The sequence below is a fragment of the Rattus norvegicus genome, chromosome 10 (genome assembly GCF_036323735.1).
Source record: "Rattus norvegicus strain BN/NHsdMcwi chromosome 10, GRCr8, whole genome shotgun sequence".
Lineage (NCBI taxonomy): Eukaryota > Metazoa > Chordata > Mammalia > Rodentia > Muridae > Rattus > Rattus norvegicus.
This window is the reverse complement of record NC_086028.1, coordinates 2,767,687-2,794,446: the sequence shown is the minus strand read 5'-3', so window position 1 is coordinate 2,794,446 and position 26,760 is coordinate 2,767,687. Positions and strand designations below refer to the sequence as shown.

General features: G+C 40.5%; 1 protein-coding gene across 9 annotated transcripts in view; it reads right to left on the bottom strand.

Annotated features, from left to right (window-relative positions):
* A630010A05Rikl (RIKEN cDNA A630010A05 gene like) overlaps positions 1-26,760 on the bottom strand; it is a 161,859-nt gene that overhangs the window by 95,328 nt on the left and 39,771 nt on the right. For 8 of the 9 annotated variants that reach the window (XM_039087599.2, XM_039087593.2, XM_063270059.1 and 5 more), the window contains 2 exons: positions 11,397-11,433; positions 3,339-3,400 (listed from right to left, as the gene is read on the bottom strand). In XM_039087599.2, coding sequence (XP_038943527.1) covers positions 3,339-3,400; positions 11,397-11,433 — 99 coding nt within the window. The remainder of the gene's footprint in view (positions 1-3,338; positions 3,401-11,396; positions 11,434-26,760) is intronic. The other variant, XM_039087602.2, reaches the window with a different exon arrangement.

Sequence of the window (26,760 nt, the reverse complement as noted above, 5' to 3'; positions counted from 1 at the left end):
ATGATCATCTCATTAGATGCAATAAATGCCTTTGACCAACTCCAACACACCTTCATGATAAAAGTCTTGGAGAGTTTATGGATACAAGAAACATACCTAAATATAATAAACTCAACTTACGAAAAGCCTATAGCCAACATCAAATTAAATGGAGAAAAACTCAAAATAAATCCATTAAAATCAGAAACAGGACAAAGTTGTGCATTCCTCCTATATCCATTTAATATACTACTGGAAGTTTTAGCTAGAGCACAAAGGCAACTGGAAGAGATCTAGGGGATACACATCAGAAAGGAAGTTAAAGTATTGTTATTTGCAGATGATGTTATAAAATAAATAAGTGACCCTGTATGAATTCCGTAATGGAACTCTTACAGCTGATAAACACTTTCAATGAAATGGCTAGATACAAGATTAACTCAAAGAAATTATTAGTTCTATTAGATACACATGACAAATGGATGAAAAAAGAAATCAGAAAACAAATCCCTACACAATAGGCACAAGTAATGTAAAATAGTTTGGGGTGACTCTAATCAAGCAAGTGAAAAACATCTTTGATAATAATTTCAAGTATTGGAAGAAAGAAAATGGAGAAGATATCAGATGGGAACTCCCATGCTCTTGATTCAATAGGATTAACACAGTAAAAACAACCAATCTACATAGTCAATGCAATTTCTATCAAAATTCCAATATGATTCTTAAGAGATCTTGAGAGGATAATACTCAATTTCATATAGAAAAAAAAACGAGAAAATTAGGATAGCTAAAACAATCCTATACAATAAATGAATTTCTGTAGGTACCGTCATATCTGACTGTCAAGCTCTATAATAAAGCTATAGTATAAAAAACATGGTACTAGCATAAAATCAGACACACTGATGAATGAAATTGGACACCCAGACCTATATACAAACAAATGTATACACCTGATTTTTACAAAGAAGGTAGAAACATGCACTGGAACCAAAAAGACAGCATCTTCTAAAAACGTGCAAGTCAAACTGGATGTCTGCATGGAGAAGAATGCAAGTCGATCTAAATTTCTCCCCTCGCAAAACTCAAGTCCAAGTGGAGCAGTCCTCAACTATAATCAAGAGAGCATTTGACTATCATGAAGATAGTCTCGTCACTATTATACCAGTGGGCACATATTGCCTGGCATATTGGTATTTAATTTAACTGAAAGTCATTTTATCTTAATATAGTTTCAGGTTTGAAATTTTGGGGGAATAACTTCTTAAGTATGAGTTTAAAAAAAACAGATTCGTCTACACAGTCCACTCCCTGGGTGTGTTTCCAAAAGCAAGGCAGGTGTGATGACAGCTGCTAAAAGCACACACTCTGAAAGCTCACACTCTGAAAGCACACACTCTGAAAGCTCACACTCTGAAAGCACACACTCTGAAAGCTCACACTCTGAAAGCTCACACTATGAAAGCTCACACTATGAAAGCTCACACTATGAAAGCTCACACTCTGAAAGCACACACTCTGAAAGCTCACACTCTGAAAGCTCACACTCTGAAAGCACACACTCTGAAAGCTCACACTCTGAAAGCTCACACTATGAAAGCACACACTCTGAAAGCTCACACTATGAAAGCACACACTCTGAAAGCTCACACTATGAAAGCTCACACTCTGAAAGCTCACACTCTGAAAGCTCACACTCTGAAAGCTCACTATGAAAGCTCACACTGTGAAAGCTCACACTATGAAAGCTCACACTATGAAAGCTCACACTCTGAAAGCACACACTCTGAAAGCTCACACTCTGAAAGCTCACACTCTGAAAGCACACACTCTGAAAGCTCACACTCTGAAAGCTCACACTCTGAAAGCACACACTCTGAAAGCTCACACTATGAAAGCACACACTCTGAAAGCTCACACTATGAAAGCTCACACTCTGAAAGCTCACACTCTGAAAGCTCACACTCTGAAAGCTCACTATGAAAGCTCACACTGTGAAAGCTCACACTATGAAAGCTCACACTCTGAAAGCTCACACTATGAAAGCTCACACTATGAAAGCTCACACTCTGAAAGCACACACTCTGAAAGCTCACACTATGAAAGCTCACACTCTGAAAGCTCACACTCTGAAAGCTCACACTCTGAAAGCTCACACTCTGCAGTGCTCCTTTCACTGTTAGAGTCTTACCCAGACTCAGGGACCCAGGATTCTAGAATCGGTGTTGCCTACTAGAAAATGGTGTCCTCTTCCCAATTTTCCTCCTCTTATGGCAATATTTTTCTGGAAATTATGTCTTGTAACATATAAACCAAATGTCATCATTTCCTGTGCTAATTACTAAGGGAAAAAAAGGGAAAGGGTACTGGTATCATAGTCAACAGGGAGAGTACTTGCCTACTCTGGTTTTTTGAATATGTCTGGCCCAGAGAGTGGAACTATTTGGAGGTGTGGTCTTGTTAGAAGAAGTGTGTCACTGTGGGGGTGGGCTTTGAAGCTCTGCCCAGTGCAGAAGAGTCAGTTTTCTCATGTTTCACTTCAGAACCAGATATAGAACACTCAGCTCTTCCAGCATCATGCCCGCCTGGATGCTGCCATGTGTCCTGCTTTGGTGACAATGGACTGAACCTCTGAACCTGTAAGCTAGCCCTAATTAAATGTTATCCTTTATAAGAGCTGCCTTGGTCAAGTCTTCACTTAACAACAATAAAAGCCCTAACTAGGACACCTACAATGCTCATAATGACAGTGTTCAATTCCTAATACTTACTACAAAACTCAAAATCCATTGACTTTTAAAACTTACTCAATGAGCCAATTATGTATTTGCATTAAGTGGCAGATACTTAAAGATGGCAATAAGACAGTGTGTGAAAAATTACAGAAAGGAAAACTCAGAAAATCTTAATTACAATTATGGAAAACATAATGAAAACAATTGAATGTTGTATTTTTGGTTTACATGACACACAACTTTATAATATATAGCAGAAAATGCAATGCATTTATTATAAAAACTGAAAAACAATCCAATTTGTAATAAAGCCAACTTGCTATTATGTGACTGTAGAAGACACATATTGTATACTAGATTAAAATTTCTTTTTTATATAAATATATTACATTCATCATTACCTCAAATTAAATGAACAAAGATGTTTCAGATGATATGTTTTGAGACATAAAATTTCTCAGAAATAATTTAACTGATTTTGAATTTTAAGAATGTTACGAAGCAAATTAAGAAAAAATACAATTCCATTTACAATTGGTTTCCTTGGCTCCCTTTATCAGGAACAAAACTTTTTACTCTTTTTTAATTAGTGTAGAGTAGAGCTTTCACTATTAATCTTACCTGTACTGATCTGGTCAGGTTTTTTAAGTATTGATTTTAGCTGTTCTGGAGGTCTTAGTTCACTGTGGAATATTTTTAAAAGTGATAATTTAATATCAATATGAAAAACATCTACAAATGGTTGAAATTCATTTCTGTTTCAGTTCTTATACTTTATGTTATTAACTTACAAACAACAATTAATTGCTCTTCCGCACTTTGACTATTTGGGTAACTGTCCTTTCAACGTTTTCTTTTTTATTTTATTTTTATTGGATATTTTGTGTATTTATATTTCAAATGTTTTCCCCTTCCCCTCTCTCACATCCCCACTCCCCTGCCCCTGCTTCTACTTCACCATCTAGGGATTCCCCTATACTGGGGCAGCATCGAGCTGTCACAGGACCAAGGGCCTCTATCCTCCGCTACATATGCAGCTAGAGCCATGGAACCCTCCATGTGTACTCTTTGGTTGGTGGTTTAGTCCCTGGTAACTCTAGGATATCTGGTTGGTTGATATTATTGTTTTTCCTATGGGGTTGCAAACCACTTCAGCTCCTTCAGTCCTTTTTCTAAGTGCTCCATTGGGGACCCGTGCTCAGTCTGATGGTAACTGCAAGCATCCTCATCTGTATCAGTAAGGCTCTGGGAGAGCCTCTCAGGAAACAACAACATCAGGCTCCTGTCAGCAAGCATTTCTTGGCATCAGAAATAGTGACTGGGTTTGGAGGCTACGTTTGGGATGGATCTCCATGTGGGGAAGTCTCTGGATTACTTTTCTTTCTGTCTCTGCTCCACTCTTTTCCCCTGTGTTTCCTTCCATGAGTATTTTGTTCCCCCTGCTAAGGACAAAAGAATCCACATTTTGGTCTTCCTCCTTCTTGAGCTTCACGTGGTCTGTGAATTGTTTCTTGGGTGTTCTAAGCTTTTGGGCTAATATCCACTTATGAGTGAGAGCATACTATCTGTGTTCTTCTGGATTGTGTTACCACACACAGGATGATATATCTAGTCCCATACATTTGCCTAAGAATTTCATGTACTCATTGTTTTTAATAGCTGAGAAGTACTCCATTGTGTAAATGTACCACAATTTCTGTATCCATTCTTCTTCTTCTTCCTCTTCCTCTTCCTCTTCCTCTTCCTCTTCTTCCTCTTCCTCTTCCTCTTCCTCCTCTTCCTCTTCCTCTTCTTCCTCTTCCTCTTCTTCCTCCTCCTCTTCCTCTTCCTCTTCCTCTTCCTCCTCCTCTTCCTCTTCCTCTTCTTTCTTTTCTTCTTCTTCTTCTTCTTCTTCTTCTTCTTCTTCTTCTTCTTCTTCTTCTTCTTCTTCTTCTTCCTCCTCCTCCTCCTCCTCCTCCTCCTCCTCCTCCTCCTCCTCCTCCTCCTTCTTCTTCTTCTTCTTCTTCTTCTTCTTCTTCTTTTTTGTATCCATTCCTCTGTTGAAGGGCATCTGGATTTTTTCCAGCTTCTGGCTATTAAAAATAAAGCTGCTATGAACATAGTTGGGCATGTGTCCTGGGTATATGTTGGATAATAGTTTGTGTGTATGCCCAGGAGTAGTGTAGCTTGATCCTCAGGGAATACTGTGTCAATTTTCTGAAGAACCAACAGACTGATTTCCGGAGTGGTTGTACCAGCTTCCAATCTCACCAACAATGGAGGAGTGTTCCTCTTTCTCCACATCCTCGCCAGCATTTACTGTCACCTGATTTTTGATCTTAGCCATTCTGACTAGTGTGGTGTGGAATCTTAGGGTTCTTTTGATTTGCACTTCCCTAACGACTAAGGATGTGGAACATTTCTTTAGGTGCTTCTCAGCCACTAAAATATTCCTCACAGCTGAGAATTCTTTGTTTAGATCGGTGCCCCAATTTTAATAGGATTATATGGTTCTCTGGAGTCAAACTTCTTGAATTCTTTGTATATATTAGATATTAGCACTCTACTAAATGTAGAACTGGAAAAGATCTTTTCACAATCTGTTGGTTGCCATTTTGTCCCACTGACAGTGTCCTTTGCCTTACAGACATGTGACAATTTTATGAGGTCCCATTTGTTGATTCTTGATCATAGAACATAAGCCATTGGTGTTTTGTTCAGGAAAATCTCCCTGTGCCATGTGATCGAGGCTCTTCTCCACTTTCTCTTCTATTAGTTTCAGTGTATCCTGTGGAGGTCTTTTATTCACTTGAATCTGAGCATTCTACAAGGACATAAGAGTGGGTTAATTTGCATTCTTTTACATGCTGATCTCTGGTTGAACCAACACCATTTGTTGAAAGTTTTGGCTTTTTCCACTGGATGGTTTTAGCTCATTTTTCAAAAATCAACTGACTTTAATTGTGTGGGTACATTTCTGAGTACCCTTCAATTCTATTCCATTGATCTACCTACCTGTCTCTGTACCAATGCCATGCAGTTTTTTATCATGATTGCTCTGTAATACAGCTTGATGGTGATTCCCCCCCAGAAGTTCTTTTATTGTTGAGAACAGTTTTTGCTATCCTAGATTTTTGGTTATTCCAAATAATTTGCAACTCTATGAAGAATTGAGTTGGAATTTGGATGGAGATTGTGTTGAATCTGTCTATTGCTTTAGGCAAAATGACCATTTTTACTAATCAGTCCTGCCAATCCATGACCATGGGAGACCTTTTCATTTCTGAGATATTCTTCAATTTCTGTCTTCAGAGAATTGAAGTTCTTGTCATACAGAGCTTTCACTTGTTTGGTTAGAGTCACACCAAGGTATTTTATATTATTTGGGACTGTTGTGAAGGGTGTCATTTCCTTAATTTCTTTCTCAGCCTGTTTATCCTTTGAAGAGAGGAAGGCTACTATTTTGTTTGAGTTAATTTTATATCCAGTCACTTTGCCGAAGTTGATTATTAGCTGTAGGAGTTCTCTGGTGGAATTTTTGGGGCCACTTAAGTGTACTATCATATCATCTGCAAATAGTAATATCTTCACTTTTTCCTTTCCAGTTTGTATCCCTTTGACCTCTTTTTGTTGTGTAATTGCTCTGGCTAGGACTTTGAGCACTATTTGAATAGATAGAGAGTGGGCAGCCTTGTCTAGTCCCTGATTTTAGTGGGATTGTTTCAGATTTCTCTTTGTTTAGTTTGATGATGGCTACTGGTTTGCTGTATGTTTTTTGGTTTTACTATGTTTAGGTATGGGCCTTGAATTCCTGATCTTTCCAAGACATGTTAATGAAGTGTTGAATTTTGTCAAATGCTTTCTCAGCATTTAATGAAATGATCATGATTTTTTTCTTTGAGTTTGTTTATATAGTAAGTTACATTGATTGATTTCCATATATTGAACCATCTCTGCATCCCTGAGATGAAACCTACTTGATCACGGTGATCAAGTTTTGATGTGTTCTTGGATTCAGCTTATGAGAATTTCTTTGAGTATTTTTGCACCAATATTCCTGGGAGAAATTGGTCTGAAGTTCTTTTTCTTTGTAAGATCATTGTGTGGTTTATGTATAAGCATAATTGTGGATTCAACGAACAAATTGGGTAGTGTTCCTTCAGTTTCTATTTTGAAGAATAGTTTGAAGAGTATTGGAATTAGGTCTTCTTTGAAGGTCTGCTAGAATTCTGCAGTAAACCCATCTGGTCCTGGGCTTTGTTTGGTTGGGAGAGTCTTAATGACTGCTTCCATTTCTTTAGGATTTTGGGGGACTGTTTAGATGGTTTATCTGATCCTGATTAATCTTTGGTAGCTGGTATCTCTCTAGAAAGTTTTCCATTTCCTCCTAATTTTCCAGTTTTCTTGAGTATAGGCTTTTGTATTGGGATCTGATGATTCTTTTGAATTTGCTCAGTTTCTTTTGTTATGTCTTTTTTTTTTCCTTTCTGATTTTGTTAGTTTGGATACTATCTCTGTGCTCTCTGGGTAGTCTGGCTAAGGGTTTATCTATCTTGTTGATTTTCTCAAAGAACCAGCTCCTGGTTTTGCTGATTCTTTGTATAATTCTTTTTGTTTCTACTTGGTTGATTTCAGCTGTGAGTTTGATTATTTCCTGCCTTCTACTCCTCTTAGGTGTATTTGCATCTTTTTGTTCTAGAGCTTTTAGGTGTGCTGTCAAGCTGCTAATGTATGATCTCTCCAGTTCCTTTTTAGAGGCACTCAGAGCTATGAGTTTTCCTCATAGCACTGTTTTCATTGTGTCCCATAAGTTTGGGTATGTTGTGCCTTCATTTCCATTAAATTCTAAAAAGTCTTTAATTTCTTTTTTTATTTCTTCCTTGACAAGTTACTATTGAGTAGAGCATTGTTCAGCTTCTATGTGTATGTGGGCCTTCTGTTTTCTTGTTATTGAAAACCATCCTTAGTCTGGGGTGATCTGATGGGGGTGTTATTTGGGATTATTTCAATCTTCTTGTATCTGTTGAGACCTGTTTTATGACTGATTATATGGTCAGTTTTGGAATATACACAAGGAGGTGCTGAGTATATTCTTTTGTTTTAGGATGAAATGTTCTACAGATATTTGTTAAATCCATTTGGTTCACAACTTCTGTTAGTTTCACTGTGTCTCTGTTTAGTTTCTGTTTCCATGATGAGAGTGGGGCGTTGAAATCTCCCATTATTATTGTGTGTGTTATAATGTGTGCTTTGAGCTTTAGTAAGGTTTCTTTTATGAATGTGGGTGTCCTTGTGTTTGGAACATAGATTTTCAGAATTGACAGTTCATCTTGGTAGATTTTTTTCCTTGATGAGTATGCAGTGTCCTTCCTTATGCTTTTTAATAACTTTTTGAAAGTTAATTTTATTCGATATTATAATGGCTACTCCAGCTTGTTTCTTGGGACCATTTGCTTGGAAAGTTACTTCCTAGCCTTTTACTCTGAGGTAGTGTCTGTCTTTGTCACTGAGGTGCTGTTCCTGTATACAACAAAATTCTAGGTCCTGTTTACATATCCAGTCAGTTAGTCAATGTCTTTTTATTGGGGAATTGAGTCCATTGATGTTAAGAGATGTTAAGGAATAGTGATTGTTGTTTCCTGTTATTTTTGTTGTTAGAGGTGGAATTATGTTTGTGTGTCTCTCTTCTTTTGGTTTTGTTGCAAGAATATTACTTTCTTGTTTTTTCTAGGGTGTAGTTTCCCTCCTTTTGCTGGAGTTTTCCATCCATTATCTTTTGTAGGACTGGACTTGTGGAAAGATATTGTGTAAATTTGGCTTTGCCATTTCTCCATCTATGTTAATTGAAAGTTTTCATAGATATAGTAGCCTGGGCTGGCATTTGTGTTCTCTTTGGATCTGTATGACCTCTACCCAGAATTTTCTGGCTTTCATAGACTCTGTTGAGAAGTCTGGAGTAATTCTGATAGGTCCGCCTTTATATGTTACTTGATCTTTTTCCCTTATTGCTTTTAATAATTTTTCTTTGTTTTGTGCATTTGGTGGTTTGAGTAGTTTATGACAGGAGGAATTTCTTTTCTGGTCCAATCTATTTGGAGTTCTGTAGGCTTCTTTTATGTTCTTGGGCATCTCTTTCTTTAGGTTAGGGAAATTTTCTTGTATACTTTTGTTGATGATATTTACTGGCCCTTTATGTTGGGAATCTTCGCTCTCTTTTATATCTATTATCCACAGGTTTGATGTTCTCATTGTGTCCTGGATTTCCTGGATGTTTTGGGTTAGGAGCTTTTTGCATTTCTTTGATGGTCGTGTCAATATTTTTTATGGTATCTTCTGCTCCTGAGATTCTCTCTTCTATCTCTTGTATTCTGTATTCATGTACACTTGCATCTATGACTCCTGATCTTTTTCCTAGGTTTTCTACCTCCAGTGTTGTCCCTCTTTTCTATTTCTTTATCATTTATATTCCCATTTTTAGATGCTGGATGGTTTTGTTTAATTTCTTCACCTATTTGGCTGTGTTTTCCTAAATTTCTTTAAGGAATTTGTGTTTCCTCTTTAAGGGCTTCTACTTGTTTACCTGTGTTCTGTATTTCTTTAAGAGAGTTATTCAAGTCTTCTATCATCATCATGAGATGTGAGTTTAAATCCAGATCTTGCTTTTCTGGTGTGTTGGAGTATCCAATACTTGCTGTGGTGGGAGAACTGGGTCCTGATGATGCCAAGTAGTCTTTGTTTATGTTGCTTAGGTTCTTGCACTTGCCTCTTACCATCTGGTTATTTCTGATGTTAATTGGTCTTGCTGTCTCTGACTGGAGCTTGTCCCTCCTCTGGACCTATAAGCCTGTGATCTTAGGAGTAAGAGCAGTCCTGGGACACCAGCTCTCTCCTGGTAGGTTTGGGTCCAGAGGGCTATGGGACAACCTTAGCTGTCCCAAGTTGCTACACTGTTCCTGAGCCCTGTGCACCCCTGTCAGATCCCTCTTGGGACAGTTAGTGGGCCAAAAAGTGGCGTCTCAGCTCTGGGCTCAGGAGTAAGAGCACTCCTGGGAGACCAGCTCTTTCTGGGCAGGTTTGGGGTCTGGAGGACTGTGGGATAGCCTTAACTTTGCTGCTGATGGAGACCAGAAGGTCCTTTCATCTTTTTCTTGTGTTAAAGAAAAGGAAAAATTCAGCCTACAAAAACTCAACAACAAAAGCAATCAGAAAGAGAGAGAGAGACAGAGAGAGAGACAGAGAGACAGAGAGACAGAGAGACAGAGACAGAGAAACACACAAAGAGAGACAGACAGAGACAGAGGTAGAGAGGCAGAGAGAGACAGACAGAGACAGAGGTAGAGAGGCAGAGAGAGACAGACAGAGCGAGGTAGAGAGGCAGAGAGAGACAAACAGAGACAGAGGTAGAGAGGCAGAGAGAGACAGACAGAGCGAGGTAGAGAGGCAGAGAGAGACAGAGCGAGGTAGAGAGGCAGAGAGAGACAGACAGAGCGAGGTAGAGGCAGAGACAGGTGGTCCTTTGTTTGCTGCAGTAACTGATGGTTTCATATTTACATGCTCAACACAACTCGTTCTCAGACTCCACTTATCATTCTGTGTCCCAGAGTAACACAAGACCTTCTTTATCATACTTTGTTGGCATTTCAGTGATTGTTACCTCCCAAGAGGTTGGTTTGTAGACCATGGAATAGATTCTTGGTTCTGCTGACACACTTACTTCCAGCATCTCTTTTGTTTTGTTCAAGCTATTTCTTGGTAGCCCATTTATGCATTAATGAAGAAACCACAGCCTGGCTAAACAAGCATTTCTACTAATACTTAACAAGGTAATAACATGAACAGACCAAAAACAAAAAATAGTGAATAACTTTTGTTATACACTTTGAAACTGCTCTGAATTCCAAGTAGAATTTAGCATATGATTATTTGTAAAGTGTGCCTTTGGACAGTTGTAGTACCAAAAAATTATGAATCTTCACTTCCATGTCCAAATATTATGGAAGTAAATAACTTGCTTTATAGACAGATAACTAATAGTTATGTTGTAATTTGTCTCTTTTCTGTTCAGATAGCCTACTTGAGTTTCAGAATTCATTATGGTGGAAAACTGACCACTTGAGGAGAGAAATGATGAATGGACCTCTTCTGGTATAAAGATAGTGTGTGTGTGAAGGAGGGGTTCCATCATTTATGGAAAGGTGCTATACCTTATCCAAGAGGAATTTGCATTAAAGCTGTTGTCAAAAGAAGAAAATCAAATATTGGCTGCCTATGATACTGTCTGATAATTCAGAATGATCCTAAATCATGTATGCTCTCAGAGAAGATAAATGCCTCAAAGGACAGATACTAATGAAGTTATACATTCCCATTCTGACTTTAAAAAGTTTATGAATGTGTGAGAAGAGTCAGTTTGGCATCAATGACTGTGAATAACACTAGAAGGCTCCTTTTCCAAAGCAGAGAGTTAGTACTTGGGAAATGATGGTTGAATATGTAACTCAATTTTATATAAACAAAAAGGAACACGTTTTCAGTCTAAAATCACATTCCATAAAACTGTGCGGACTGTAATACACAGCAAGTATTAAGTATATAAAACAGTATCTATCTCAGAGCACACCCAACAAGGATTAGTTTCTTATCTGAAATTTCCCTAATGTTAAATATATTATAGGTATTGTTAAATATATTAAATCTTACCTGCAGCAAGGCTTCAAACCAGTATTGTAGTGCACTTCTAAAAATAAAGACAAAATGTGTTTTATTACAACTCTGTAAAATATATCAAAATTATCAGACTCATTGTTAGTATCAATTCCTTTGAGACAAATCTGGAAACTATTATAGAGACAATATGCATTTGTATCCAATTAATTCATGGAGAACTCTTCCATTCTCTGTATTTTTAAAATCAGAGAGAGACCTATCAAGCATCGGTGCCTAAAAATAAACTCCCACAAACAACTGTGGTGATATTAACTAAACACTCTCAGACAGAGAGTGTGGCAACCTAACCTGAGTCAGGATCACAAGTTGACTGTGTCACAAGACATTCTTGTAGTTGTTGCTTAACTCTTGGTCAATAGTATTAAAAAGAATTCTAGATTGGCTGTTGTGGTGCACATCTTTAATCCCAGCACTTGGAAGGCAGCAGAGGCAGGTGAAACCTTAATAGAGAGAAATTGTCACACACCAAAAAGAAAGAAAGAAAGAAAGAAAGAGAAGGAAGGAAGGAAGGAAGGAAGGAAGGAAGAAAGAAAGAAAGAAAGAAAGAAAGAAAGAAAGAAAGAAAGAGAGAGAGAGAGAAAGGAGGAAAGGAAGGAAGGAAGGGAGGAAGGAAGGAAGGAAGAAAGAAAGAAAGAAAGAAAGAAAGAAAGAAAGAAAGAGGGAAGAAAAGAAAACAGAAAATCATCTAAGACTGTATAATCTTTTTTCTTTCAGAAACAAAAGAAGTTTGTTCAGCTTTATAGTTGAAATTGTTCAGTTTAGAATGAAAATCTGTAGCATAAGAAGGTAGATGTAAGGCAATTGTCCTTTGCAGCATGTTGAAGCATAGTAGACAGAAACAGAGCAGGAATGAAAACCCTTACAAAAAGGTAAAGAGAGAATAATATACTTAATCTACTCATCTTCTTAGTTCCAGCTGTTTCCAATCTTCTGGGCAGCTGAAAACATGCTCATGACAATGTCCATTATCTCTCATGGTAAGAATTATGGGAAAGGCTCCTCCCTTGGGAGTTATGTACCCTGAGCTGTCTCTCACAAGGAGAGAGCAACAGAGAAGCAACAACAGTGTGGACTAGCACATTCATTCCATGGGCCACTTTCTGACATGCAATCAAGTTACACGTTTACATGCACAAATTATGAGATCACTCAAGTTTTCACTGTACAACAGTGATTTGTTTTTCATAAATGAAAATTATTCCTTTTTTTTTTTTTTTGGTCTGGTTTCAAAAAAAATCTCATTGTATCATCTTAGCATTCCCTATGACTCAGGAAGGGCTTATTTCCCACTAATTAATGGGCTGGGTCTGTAGCTCAAGGTTAAAGAATACGCTTATGGCAGGGGAGGCCTCAGTCAGTCCTCATCATCGTAAATGCAAAACAACAAAATTCGTAAAAATGTCATATAAGAAAATTACCTCTTTTATCATAATCCTGACACTCGGCATTTTACATCTTTGTAGCAGGAATGGTGGGGCCACCTCTACGCAAATGCCAGAGGCCTTTGCAGTTGCAAAAGTATTTCCTGAAGGAAGACCTAATTGAGGACTGCCTGAGAGGCCAAAGATTGCTGGTGCAGACGATGTTATGGCTAACTGGAACTGCTGTATAGAGGAGATGCTTTCTTGGGACCAATGGGGCTTGGGTGGAGGGTGTTAAAGGAGCTTGCAGCAGTGCTCAAGTGAGATTGCTTCGGTGTTTCTCACCTGTGTCTGGAGTCATCTCGTTGACTCTGCATCACCTCACCTCCTACCTCCAAGGATAGGTAGGGTAAGGCAACAAGTAGTCCTGGGCACAAGCAGCATCTAGCGTCCAATGTGGTTGATGGACTATTTCATCATCCTCGATTTGTGGCTGCTTGTGAACCTCCTTTCTCGGAGCTCATTTTTTGCCCGTTGCTGCAAGGACTATACATGTGGTTTGACCTAATCTGCTTTTCTCCTCGTGGTACTGCTATTGTGCCCCATTCAGTTGCTTCTTTGGTGATGGTTCCTAGGTGTTTTCTGTCTTCTTTGTCTTTGCTGTTTGTTCCCGTGACGTCACTTTTGATCTTGGTTAGTTTGAGGGTAAGCATGTAGTGACCTTCTTCTCGTTGTTCTTTGTCTTTGGGTGAACTTGCTGTGGTAAGCTTGAGGTGGCCAATTTTTTCTTCTTTGTATTTGTATAGATGTGCATACAATAGGCATCTTTTCTGTTTTCTTTGTCTTTGTCTGCTCACTTTTACTTTTGGTCTGGAATCACCCTGGTATCTGACACAGGGGCCAGTCTCTCAGGTGGTAGTATCAGGGATCAACTTCCAAATGCCTTTTCCATCCTGGGAACACTGTGCAGGCAAAGAACCTTTGAGCTACAACTGAGGAAGTCCTCTGCTTAATAAGTGACTTTTGTCACCTCCTCTGTCATGTTTGTCACATCTTTTCATGTTTGTTTCCTTTGTGCTTATTGTCATGGGTTCTCTCCACTCCAACATCAAGGAACCCCACAGTAGGGCTCTGAAAACCCTTCTGGTTACTCATGATCTCAAGGTTAAGACTTAATGACCGAGACCAGTTTTGGAAGGAAGCTACTATTTTGGTCCCCTGGATATTGCCAGAGAACACGTGGGACCCTGACCTCTGGATGTATGTTCTCTTCCTTGCCCTTAAGTACAATGTACAGTCTGGGATTACTCCTCCCTTGTTCTTTGTCCTCATCCTCCACACAGTCATCATCAGTCTTAAGAAATCTTCCCCAGAGTATGTGGTGGCTGCTCACAATAAACACTGCCAGGATCAGGCTAATCATTTTCATTACTGACCCTGTCCTGCTTTCTCTGGGCAAAGAGGCTGATTTTAGCAATGAGAATGACAATGAGGATGAGGATGAGGATGAGGGCTCTAGCCCTCTGGCCATCATGCTCTAGCCCTCTGGCCATCATGCTCCAATGTCAATGATGATGTAGAGGGTACCTGGAAAAGAATGGGGGACAAGAGATGCGAAGAAGGATGCCAAGAGTCTGATCAAGGCGACAATTTTATTTTTTCCCAAGGCTGAATTTATACCATAACAGGGTAACAGAGAGGGGAGAAAGTGGGAAACATTTACACAGGCCAAGGACACAGTATTCGTGTGGTCAGCTGATGTCAGCAGGATGTTGGTTTTTCAGAAAGGTTACAGGTCATCACAGTGGGCATCTTGATGTCAGATGTATTTCTCAGCAAGGTCAGAGCTTATCATTCATTATTCATCCTGACCACTGGATTTGTATTAGTCTTCTGCAGCTGGCTGGGGATTTTCCATGGACCTAGTCATACTTAATTCTAACCATAATAATAACATCAATAATGGAGGGTTTCAAGGGCATCACTCCCAACACTCCAAGCCATCCTCTAGACCTGCTGTCCCAGATCCCTCACTCACTAGCCCTTCTGCTCCTGCTTCATCAGAGGTACCGCCAGCTTACCCTTGGCATGACTTAGGGGGACTTTGCCTTCCAGCAGGCACTCCTGCAGTGGTCGTTCCTACAATACCTGTCCTTCCCTAGGGGCCTCAATCTCCTCAGATATATCTTGAGGCTTTCCCTGTCAATCTTGTCCTTGATGCAGTGAGTAGGCCCTGGATTCCTATTCCTCTGGCAGACTTGGCATTAATCAGAAAAGCTGCCAACTACTCTGACGCAGATTCCCCTTATTTTGAACAAGTACTGAAGCAATGGACAGTGCCTCTCTAGACCTATTAAAATTGGTATAATCTTAAGACAGTGCTCAACCCTGCTGTGTTTTCTTAATATTTATTTATTATATATGAGTACACTGTAGCTGTCTTCAGACACACCAGAAGAGGGCATCAGATCTCATTACGGATGGTTGTGAGCCACCATGTGGTTGCTGGGATTGCTGGAACCTCTGGAAGAGCAGCCAGTTCTATTAACCACTGAGCCATCTCTCCAGACCCTCACTCTGTTTCTTAACTGGAGCTCTTCATATCATGACTTGGTTGAGAATCAGGCTAAAATTAACCTGAAATATAACCTTAATGCTAATTTTGATATACTTACTGGCCACAGACCAGGGGTGATAAAGAGGCCAAAAGAAGACCAGGACCAAGAGACATAATGTACATACTGTGTCTATTAATTTTTCTTCAGCCTGGGAGGGCTAATGAGCTCTGGGCTTTGGTGCCCTCGTCCCCCATTTTTTCCCTGGGGAAGTTAATTCGCTGACCTACCCTGTTCTTTTCTCTTCCAATGTGAGTTTGAATTTGTCATTCATGGACTTAGTCACTACTATAAGACAATTAGAAGGAAACTGGCCCACAGAGGAAATTTTCTGCTTTACGCCCAATGTCTCCTCCATTTGCTCTTGATCCAGCTATGCAATGTGACCATGGGGAACTTTCATGGTAATCTAACCTATGGCACCAGGGTAGGCATGAAACTTCACATTCCCCTCACTGATTACAAACCCCCAAAGGATTCCCCAAGCATATCATGTCCACCCCTGCCTCGTTGTCCAAGGGTCTCTCAAATGCCCACTTTTGTGGGCCTTCATATCCCTTGGGAGCCTACACTAGGTGTAAAATTCACTGGGGATTACCCAGTATTGTCATATAACCTCACAGTTGGCATGTGGTTTACATCACACGATGCTTACAATATTACTTCCTATGTTAACAGGGATACAATTAGATTCCAGTATGACCCCATTGTGAGAAATAGGGATTTATGGGGCCCTTCTGTCTTGATTTATGTCCCCTTACTCTCCTAAAAGGTGTCTGCCTTTTTAATGGGATGTATTACCACATAAAATGGTCGGCAAAACGTGGACTGGGGCAACCCATGTAAACGTGACCATTAGCAGCCAGATTGGCTAGAAAGCAAGCCCAGTCAGTGTCCAACCTCCCCTTTTCTTTTTTGTTCTTTTATTTCTCGTATTGGATATTTTTTAATTTACATTTCAAATATTATTCCCTTTCCCGGTTTCCCATCCATAAGCCCCCTATCCCATTCCCTCCCCTTCTTCTATAAGAACCACCCGCCCCTTCCCACCTCCCCACCTGTGGGGTAGTGTGCAGTGAAAGGCACCCTGATTCCTGGTCAAGACAGGTTAAATCCCCGGGAGACCCTAAAAGGGACAGCGGGTGCATTCCCAGCCTTCCAGATCAGGGCCTCACAAGCTGCAGCGCCCCCCCTCCCCATCCCTGTAGAGAGATTTGAGACAGACCTGTCACAGAGAGCAATGCCCCAAGCCCCTCCTCCACAGGTGAGGACGTGACCACAGGTTACATAGGTTCAGGACAGATCAGTCGAAGAGACAGGACCACGCCCCCGAATATGTAAATGAGGTCTTCCCAAGCTCTCAGGCCAAACCAATAGGAGGTACCTGCAGTCAGACACTGACCCAATCTGCCAGAAGCTTCCCTGTGCCCCTTGCTGGCTAGTCAGTCTCCCGCTGGCTCAGTCCAGCCCGAGGAACTGAAGTGGCAAGCAGCGGCAGAAAGGAAAAGGACTGGCAGCTGGGGGCGCAAAAGCTGTTCCCCTCCCTACCCGAGTTCTCTCTCTCCCTCGCCTGAACCCACACAGCTCGTGGGGTGAGAGATCTCCGTGGGCGATCATCCCAGCACTAGAGCCCTACAACTGGTGCCCACAACTTGGTGCTTGAACCTGTGACAGACTGCACAGATACTGTGGGAAGGTGAGCCCTCTTACCCCAACTCTGGAGACAAGCAACCTATCCTTTCCTGCTGTGCTTTCAGTCAGCACCATCGCGTGGGTTTGGACAAGCTGAAGAGGCAACTGAAGCCTCTGGCCAGAGCTACTCTCTGGTGTTGGCAGAAGGTCCCTCTAGCTCCTGTCTAAATCCTGACAGCCCACAACAAGTGTTAGCAAAGACTCTCCATCTAACCTTTCCTTTAAACAAAAAGAAAACCTGGTAATGCAGCAGTCACTTAAAAGCCACAGGGTGACTGCCAGTTCTTAAATCTGCGGGAAGGCTTAGCGTTTTGGACCTCTGTGGAATCCTCCAAAGCTGATAGACCAAAGGAATGTTCCCAGTGGACAAAGCTTTTCTCCTCTTTCTGTAAAGAACAATTCACCACCACAACCAAAAAAAAAAAAAAAAAAAAAAAAAAAATCTCCCAGAACATGCTCCCCCACCCCTCTCCCCAGCAGTGTTCCTGTCACTTACCACAGCCTAACACTGCCCTGCAGTGGCAGCAGTGAGCATGGTCAAACTTTCCTCATCATGTGTTCCCTAGCAGTTGTGCCCTGAGGTGGAGCAGACACAGGACCCCTCCCCCCAACCCCACTCCCAATGCTACACAGGAGACCCTAAACAAACTGTCTGCTTCTCCTGCCCCTTCCTCTCCCACCCAAGGGCAGGGCTGCATTAAAAAACAAAGGAGCTTCCACCTGCCCCTCCCCTTACTCCACCTCCCCCCATCCAACTAGGGAGATCTCTTACAAGCCTTAGAGGTAGTTCTTACCGCCCAACCAGAAAAAGACCACATTAGGACAGAAGATATTACCTATAAAGACAATGGAATACCCAAGGAGACCCTAAAAACTCTCTTCCAAATCACCCCCAATTCCTTCTAATCTACATTTAGAATTTACCAGCCAAGGAAAAACAAATGGGTAAAATACAGAGATCGCCCTGCTTAAAGCACCGCTGCTGCAGCACCGCAGAGCAGGCCCCTCCCAGCTACATCTAGGCCAGCAGCCAAAGACAATGGAAAAACACCAGAAAACTCAAAAAGTTTTCAAGCTTTGTTTAAATGCTTGTTTTCTCTAACAGGAACATCTAAGACAATGTCCGTGCTTCTCAACCCAAAATTTTCGTGTCTTTATTTAAATGTTTATTTTCTCCCTAGAAATTTATGTCCAAAAATTTTCCAAATTTCCTCTAAGGTTTAAAAGTCATCTAATCTACTCCCATGGGTCAAACCACCTAATCCTTAATTAACCAGTTTCTTTCACAAATTATTACTGCCTATCCCAAATACATAATTAACATGATATTTTCTCCTCAGCCATCCAAAGCAGACTTAAAGAAGGCCTTCCATGACTTAAACTCCTCAAGCATCCTTGCTTTTCTAAGATCATAACAGACCATGATGTGCTCCCAAGCAAACCAACACAGGCTTAACCCACGCTACCCATCCCGTGCAGACACCCCCCTGCTGGGGTTCTGCTCCTCTGTTGTGATCGCCCTACAGGTTTACCTACAGTGCTGCTCCCACAGATCCAGCCGAGACTGAACGCTTTCTCCTCGGACCTGCCTGGGACAACAGAGGGGCCTTCCTCCAGACACCTCATCTGATAAGACCCACAGATTACAGCTGTGACCCAGACTTGGGACCTTTCAGCTATAGATGAAGTCTCTTGCCAAAGCCAAATGGCTACTGAACTTGGGGAAAGTTACGTGATAGTAAGAAAAACATGATGTCTAGCTAAATTAATCTAATGTTGTTTAAAACCAATGTTAATATCCTCAAAGTGTATAACCCACGAAACAGTTACCTGGTTCAATCATCCTTTGTCTTCCCAACACCCACCCTCAACCCTTGTTACTACTCTAGCTTAGTTGCACTACCCCTCTGGCCTATTTACTGTTTTCTGTATCCATTCCTCTGTTGAAGGACATCTGGGTTCCTTCCAGTTTCTGGCTATTATAAATAAGGCTGCTATGAACATAGTGGAGCATCATTTGGGTATATGCCCAGGAGTGGTATAGCTGGGTCCTCAGGTAGTACAATGTCCAATTTTTGGAGGGACCTCCAAAATGATTTCCAGAGTGGTTGTACCAGCTTACAATCCCAGCAACATTGGAGGTGTATTCCTCTTTCTCGCCATCCTCACCAGCATCTGTTGTCACATGAGTTTTTGATCTTAGCCATTCTGACTGATGCAAGGTGGAATCTCAGGGTTGTTTTGATTGGCATTTCCCTGATGACTAAGGATGTTAAACATTTCCTCAAGTACTTCTCAGCCATTAAATATTCCTCAGCTGAGAATTCTTTGTTTAGCTCTGTACCCCATTTTAATAGGATTATTTGGCTCTCTGGAGTCTAACTTCTTGAGTTCTTTGTATATATTGGATATAGGTTTGGTAAAGATCTTTTTCCAATCTATTGGTTGCCATTTTGTCCTAATGACAGTGTCCTTTGCCTTACAGAAGCTTTGCAATTTTATGAAGTCCCATTTGTTGACTCTTGATCTTAGAGCATAACCCATTGGTGTTTTTGACAGGAAATTTTCCCCAGTGCCCATGTGTTTAAGGTTCTTCCCCACTTTTTCTTCCACTACTTTGAGTGTATCTGATTTGATGTGGAGGTCCTTGATCTGCTTGGACTTAAGCTTTCTACAAGGCAATAAGAATGGGTCGATTTGCATTCTTCTATATGCTGATGGCCAGTTGAACCAGCACCATTTTTAAAAAATGCTATTTTTTCCCCACTGGATGGTTTTAGCTCTTTTGTCAAATATCAAGTGACCATAGGTGTGTGGATTCATTTGTGGGTCTTCAGTTCTATTTCATTGATCTATCTGCCTCTCTCTGTACCAATACCATATAGTTTTTATCACTATTGCTCTATAATACTGCTTGAGATCAGGGATGGTGATTCCCCCAGAGGTTTCTTTATTGTTGATGATAGTTTTCCCTATCCTGGGATTTTTGTTATTCCAAATGAATTTGCAAATTGTTCTTTCTAATTCTATGAAGTATTGAGTTGGAATTTTGATGAGGATTGCATTGAATCTGTAGATTGCTTTTGGCAAAATGCCCATGTTTACTATATTAATTCTGCCAATCCATGAACATGGGAGGTCTTTCCATCTTCTGAGATCTTTAATTCTTTCTTCAGAGACTGGAAGTTCTTGCTATATAGATCATTCACTTGCTTGGTTAGAGTCACACTGAGGTTTTTTTATGTTATTTCTGACTATTGTGGAGGGTGTCATTTCCCTAATTTCTTTCTCAGCCTGTTTATCCTTTGAGTGGAGGAAGGCTACTGATTTGTTTGAGTTCATTTTATACCCAGCCACTTTGCTGAAGTTTTTTTTAATCAGGCTTAGTAGTTCTCTGGTGAAATTGTAGAAGTCGGATAAGTATAGTATCATTTCATCTGCAAATATTGATATTTTAACTTCTTCCTTTCCACTTTGAATCTCTTTGACCTTCGTTTGTTCTCTGATTGCTCTGACTAGTACTTTTCAGTACTATATTGAATAAGTAGGGAGAGTTGGCAGCCTTGTCTAGTCCCTGATTTTAGTGGGATTGTTTCAAGTTTCTGTCCATTTAGTTTGATGTTAGCTACTGACTTGTTCTATATTGCTTTTCTGGTATTTAGGTATGATCCTTGAATTCCTGATCTTTCTTTCCATGACTATTAACATGAAGGGGTATTAAATTTTGTCAAATACATTCTCAGCATCTAATGATCATGTGGGGTTTTTTTTCTATGAGTTTCTTTACGTAGTGCATTATGTTGATGGATCTCCATATACTGAATCATTCCCGCATCCCTGGGATGAAGCCTACATGATCATGATGAATAATCATTTTGATGTGTTCTTGGATTCGGTTTTCTAAAATTTTATTGAGTATTTTTGCATCTATATTTATATGGGAAATTGGTCTCAAATTCTCTTTCTTTGTTGGGTCTTTGTGTGGGTTAGTATAAGCATAATTATGCCTCCATAGAAGAAATTGGGTAGTGCTCCTTCTGTTTCTATTTTGTGGAATATTTTGCACACTATTGGTATGAGTTCATCTCTGAAGATCTAATAGAATTCTGCATTAAACCCATCTGACTCTGGGCTTTATTTGGTTGGGAGACTTTTAATAACTGCTTCTATTACTTTAGGAGTTATAGGACTGTTTAGATGGTTTATGTGATCCTAATTTAACTTTGGTACCTGTATCTGTCTGGAAAATTGTCCATTTCATCCATATTTTCCACTTTTGTTGAATATTGGCTTTTTTAGCAGGATCTGATGATTTTTTGAATTTCCTCAGATTCTGTTATTATGTCTCCCTTTTCATTTCTGTTTTTGTTAATTTGTTATTGTCTCTGTGCTCTCTGGGTAGTCTGGCTAAGGGTTTGTCTATCTTGTTGATTTTCTCAAAGAACCAGTTCCTGGTTTTGCTGATTCTTTGTATAGTTCTTTTTTGTTTCTACTTGGTTGATTTCAGCCCTGAGTTTGATTATTTCCTGCCTTCTACTCCTCTTGGGTGTATTTGCTACTTTTTGTTCTAGAGCTTTTAGGTGTGCTGTCAAGCTGCTAGTGTATGGCCTCTCTAATTTCTTTTTGGAGGCACTCAGAGCTATGAGTTTTCCTCTTAGCATGGCTTTAATTGTGTTTGGGTATGTTGTGCCTTCATTTTCATTAAATTCTAAGAAGTCTTTAATTTCTTTCTTTATTTCTTCCTTGAACAAGTTATCATTGGGTAGAGTTTTATTCAACTTCCATGTATATGTGGGCTTTCTGTCATTTTTGTTGTTTTTGAAGACCAGCCTTAGTCCATGGTGATCTTCTTGTATCTGTTGAGGCCTGGTTTATGACAGATTATATGGTCAATTTTGGAAAAGGCACCATGTGGTGCTGAGAAGGTATATTCTTTTGTTTTAGGATGAAATGTTCTATAAAAATATTAAATACATTTGCTTCATAACTTCTGTTAATTTCTCTATTTCTCTGTTTAGTTTTTTATTCCATGATCTGTTCATTGATGAGAGTGGGCAGTTGAAGCTTCCCACTATTATTGTGTGAAGTGCAATGTGTGTTTTGAGATTTAGTAAGGTTTCTTTTATGAATGTAGGTGCCCTGGCATTTGGAACATAGATATTCAGGATTAAGAGTTCATCTTGGTGGGTTTTTCCTTTGATGAATATGGAATGTTCTTCCTTATCTTTTTTGATAACTTCTGGTTGAAAGTCAATTTTATTTGATATTAGAATAACTACTTCAGCTTGTTTCTTCTGACCATTTGCTTGGAAAGTTGTTTTCTAGTCTTTGCCACTGACGTGTGTTTCCTGTATGCAGCAAAATGCTGGGTCCTCTTTACATATCCAGTCTGTTAGTTTATGTCTTTTTATTGGGTAATTGAGTCCAATGATGTTAAGAGATATTAAAGAATAGTGATTGTTGTTTCCTGTTATTTTTGTTGTTAGAGGTGAAATCATGTTTATGTGTCTTTCTTCTTTTGCTTTCATTGCAAGATTACTTTCTTGCTTTTTCTATGGTGTAGTTTTCCTCCTTGTGTTGTAGTTTTTCCATCTATTATCCTTTGTAGGGCTAGATTTGTAGAACGATATTATGAAAATTTGTTTTTGTCATGGAATGTCTTTGTTTCTTCGTGTACGTTAATTGAGAGTTTTCCTGGATATAGTTAGTAGACTGGGCTGGCATTTGTGTTCTCTTAGGGTCTGTATGACATCTGTCCAGGATCTTCTGGCTTTCATAGTCTCTGGTGAAAAGTCTGGTGTAATTCTGTTAGGTCTGCCTTTATATGTTACTTGACCTTTTCCCCTTACTGCTTTTAATATTTTTTCATTATTTTGTGTGTTTGGTGTTTTGACTATTATGTGATGGGAGGAATGTCTTTTCTGGGTTCTGTAGGCTTCTTGTATGTTTATGTGCATCTCTTTCTTTAGGTTAGGGAAGTTTTCTTCTATAATTTTGTTGAAGATATTTCCTGGCACTTTAAGTTGGGAATCTTCACTTTCTTCTATACATATTATCCTTAGGTTTGATCTTCTCATTGTGTCCTGGATTTCCTGGATCTTTTGAGTGAGGAGCTTTTTGTGTTTTACATTATCTTTGATTGTATCAATGTTTTCTATGGTATCTTCTGCCCCTTAGATTCTCTCTTCTGTCTCTTGCATTCTGTTGGTGATGCTTGCATCTACGACTCCTGATCTCTTTCCTAGGTTTTCCATCTCCAAGGTTGTCTACCCTTATGCTTTCTTTATTTTTTCTATTTCAATTTTTAAATCATGGTTTTTTTCAATTCCTTCACCTGTGTGGTTGTGTTTTCCTATAATTCTTTAAGAGATTTTTGTGTTTCCTCTTTAAGGACTTCTACTTGGTTACCTCTGTTGTCCTGTATTACTTTAAGGGAGTTATTCATGTCCTTCTTAAAGTCCTCTATCATCATTATGAGATGTGATTTTAAATCCACATCTTGCTTTTCTGGTGTGTTGGGATATCCAGTACTTGCTTTGATGGGAGAACTGGGTTCTGATGATGCCAAGTAGTCTTGGTTTCTGTTGCTCAAGTTACTGAGCTTGCCTCTCACCATCGGGTTTTCTCTGGCTAGTCATACTGTCTCTGACAGTGGCTTGACCCTCCTGTAAGCCTGTGTGTCAGCCTCCTGTAGTCCTGTTTTCTTTCAGCTGGATCTGGGAAGAGTTGCTCCTGGGTTTGTGTGTCCTGAAGCCTCCAGGCAGGTCACTTGAAGCAGAAGAGTTGGTCTTACCTCTGCTCTCAGTTGTGTCAGCGTTCTAGGCAACTGGCATCCGGCTCTTGATGCAGGCATAAACCAGAAGGGTCCTTCTTCTGACTGCTCCTAAATTCCCATATCCAGAGGGCACTAGGCAGGTTCCTCTTGGTCGAGGAATGTGAGCAGAAGTGGCTTTCTCCCCTGAGCTCTCAGGATTGTTTACACTTCTGAGAGTCCAGCTCTCTCCCCCACAGGATTTATGTACAGGGGGCTATGGGAGTGGTTCATCTCTGGGCACAGGCAGAAACTAGAAGTGTCCTGTCCCAGATGACTTCTGCCTTTTTGTGTCCTGAGGCCACCAGGTGGGTCACTTGGAGCAGAAGAGTTGGTTTTACTTCTGCTCTCAGGTGTGTCAGCACTCCTGGCAACTGGCTTTCAGCTCTCAAGGCAGGCAGAAACCAGAAGATTCCTGCTCCTGATTGCTTCTAGGTTCCCATATCCCGATCTACCTTTTTCTTTCTGGTCATCAATACCTTCATTGTCAGAGACAGTCTTAACTGCTTTAATGAAAAATGTCTCCCGACTATCTGCTGGATGTGGTATTCAACAATGGTATTCTGATGAAGAAACCAGCCACTAATTGGATGCTGGTGGCAAATACCGCCCACTTTCATGCCATCACTCTGATGGCCTAGACTCACTCACTCACAACCCCTTCATTTTGGAAAGAGGTATTTTGGTGTTACAGCTGCCATCACTGGGGCCATCATTGTAGGCATTGCCAGAGCGACAACTGGTGTTGCCTTGACCTAGACAGCCACTATGGCAGAGATTGTCAATGCTGTAGTCTCTAAGCCAGCTGAGGTGCTACAGACACAGGAGTTACTAAATCAACATTTTTATCAAGTTATCCACATTTTACAACAACAGATTAATTTACTAACAGAAGAGTTGGCTCTTGATAGGGACATGTCTCTATTGGCCTGTGACCTCAGGTTTCACTCAATCTGCCTAACCTATTACCAGGTACATAATGCTACTAAAGCTTGACAACTGTTGGCTTGAAATCTTGAAGGTAGCTGATCAGAAAAATTCCTTAACTATTCTGTACTGCTAATGAAGAGCATTGTCAACCGCAATGTGACCAGGATATCTGTGCTTCCCCTAGATGCTGGATTCTTGGGAAAAGTGTGAGACAGTGTCCTCATGGATAGCCACTTAATGATGGGAGGGATTGTTATATTAATAATTATTTTAAGTGTCTGGCATAGCATATCTCCAGGCAGTGTTTCATAAATAAGGTGACCCTCCAGGTGATGATGGCTCTCGAAAATCCTGATTGCACATCACTAAGGAAGTGATCAAAGCATGGATAGCAGAGATTCAAGAGACCACCATATAGGCTGTTCCTCATCTCCCCGTTGTGTGCCATGCCTCCAGAGTGATATCTCTTTGAGAGCTTGTAGTCGATGACAGGTAAGATCCTGGAAGACAGAACAACCTAAGACAAGCACAGTCCAATGTACTGGGAATCCTCTGAGGTAAGGTCAAAGATATTAAGGCAATGGCATCCAGGCTCCCACTAGGCTGTTAAAATCTGAAATCAAAGGGGTAGAAATATAGCTGGAATGGTGGGGCCACTCTACATGCTGGGGGCCACACAGCTGCAAAATTACCTCCTGCAAGGGAACTTAATTGAGGACTGCCTGAGAGGCCGAGGACTGCTGGCACAGACAATGTCAGCCAATCAGGAACTGCTGTTTAGAAAAGATACTTTCGCCTTATTTATAATAAGCCAGAAGCTGGAAAGAACCCAGATGCCCTTCAACAGAGGAATGGAAACAGAAAATGTGGTACATCTACACAATGGAATACTACTCTGCTATCAAAAACAATGACTTTATGAAATTCATAGGCAAATGGATGGAACTGGAAAATATCATCCTGAGTGAGGTAACCCAATCACAGAAAAACACACATAGTATGCACTCATTGATAAGTGGATATTAGCCCAACTGCTCGAATTACCCTAGATGCACAGAACACATGAAACTCAAGGATGACCAAAATGCGAATGCTTCACTCCTTCTTTAAATGGGGAACAAGAATACCCTTGGGAGGGAATAGGGAGGCAAAGTTTAGAACAGAGGCTGAAGGAACACCCATTTAGGGCCTGCCCCACATGTGGCCCATACATATACAGCCACCAAACTAGATAAGATGGATGAAGCAAAGAAATGCAGGCTGACAGGAACCGGATGTAGATCTCTCCTGAGACACACAGCCAGAATATGGCAAATACATAGGCGAGTGCCAGCAGCAAACCACTGAACTGAGAATAGGACCCCCATTGAAGGAATCAGAGAAAGGACTGGAAGAGCTTGAAGGGGCTTGAGACCCCATATGAACAACAATACCAACCAACCAGAGCTTCCAGGACTAAGCAACTACCCAAAGACCATACATGGACTGATCTGGGCTCCAACTGTATAGGTAGCAATGAATAGCCTCGGAAGGGCACCAGTGGAAGGGGAAGCCCTTGGTCCTCCAAAGACTGAACCCCCAGTGAACGGGATTGTTGGGGAGAGGGCGGTAATGGGAGGAGGATGGGGAAGGGAACACCCATATAGAAGGGAAGTGGGAGGGGTTAGGGGGATGTTTGCATGGAAATCGGGAAAGGGAATAACAATCGAAATGTAAATAAGAAATACACAACTTAATAAAGAAAAGACGGAGGGGAAAAAAAGAAAAGTAAAGATGCTTTCTTTGGACCAATGATTCAGGGTGTAAGGAATTAAAGGAGCTTACCAGCACTGTTCAGATGAGCTTACTGTCACATTTCTCACCTGCTGTCACCATTAACTCTGCACCACCTTACCTCCAACCCACCAAGGGCAGGTAGGATCAGGCAT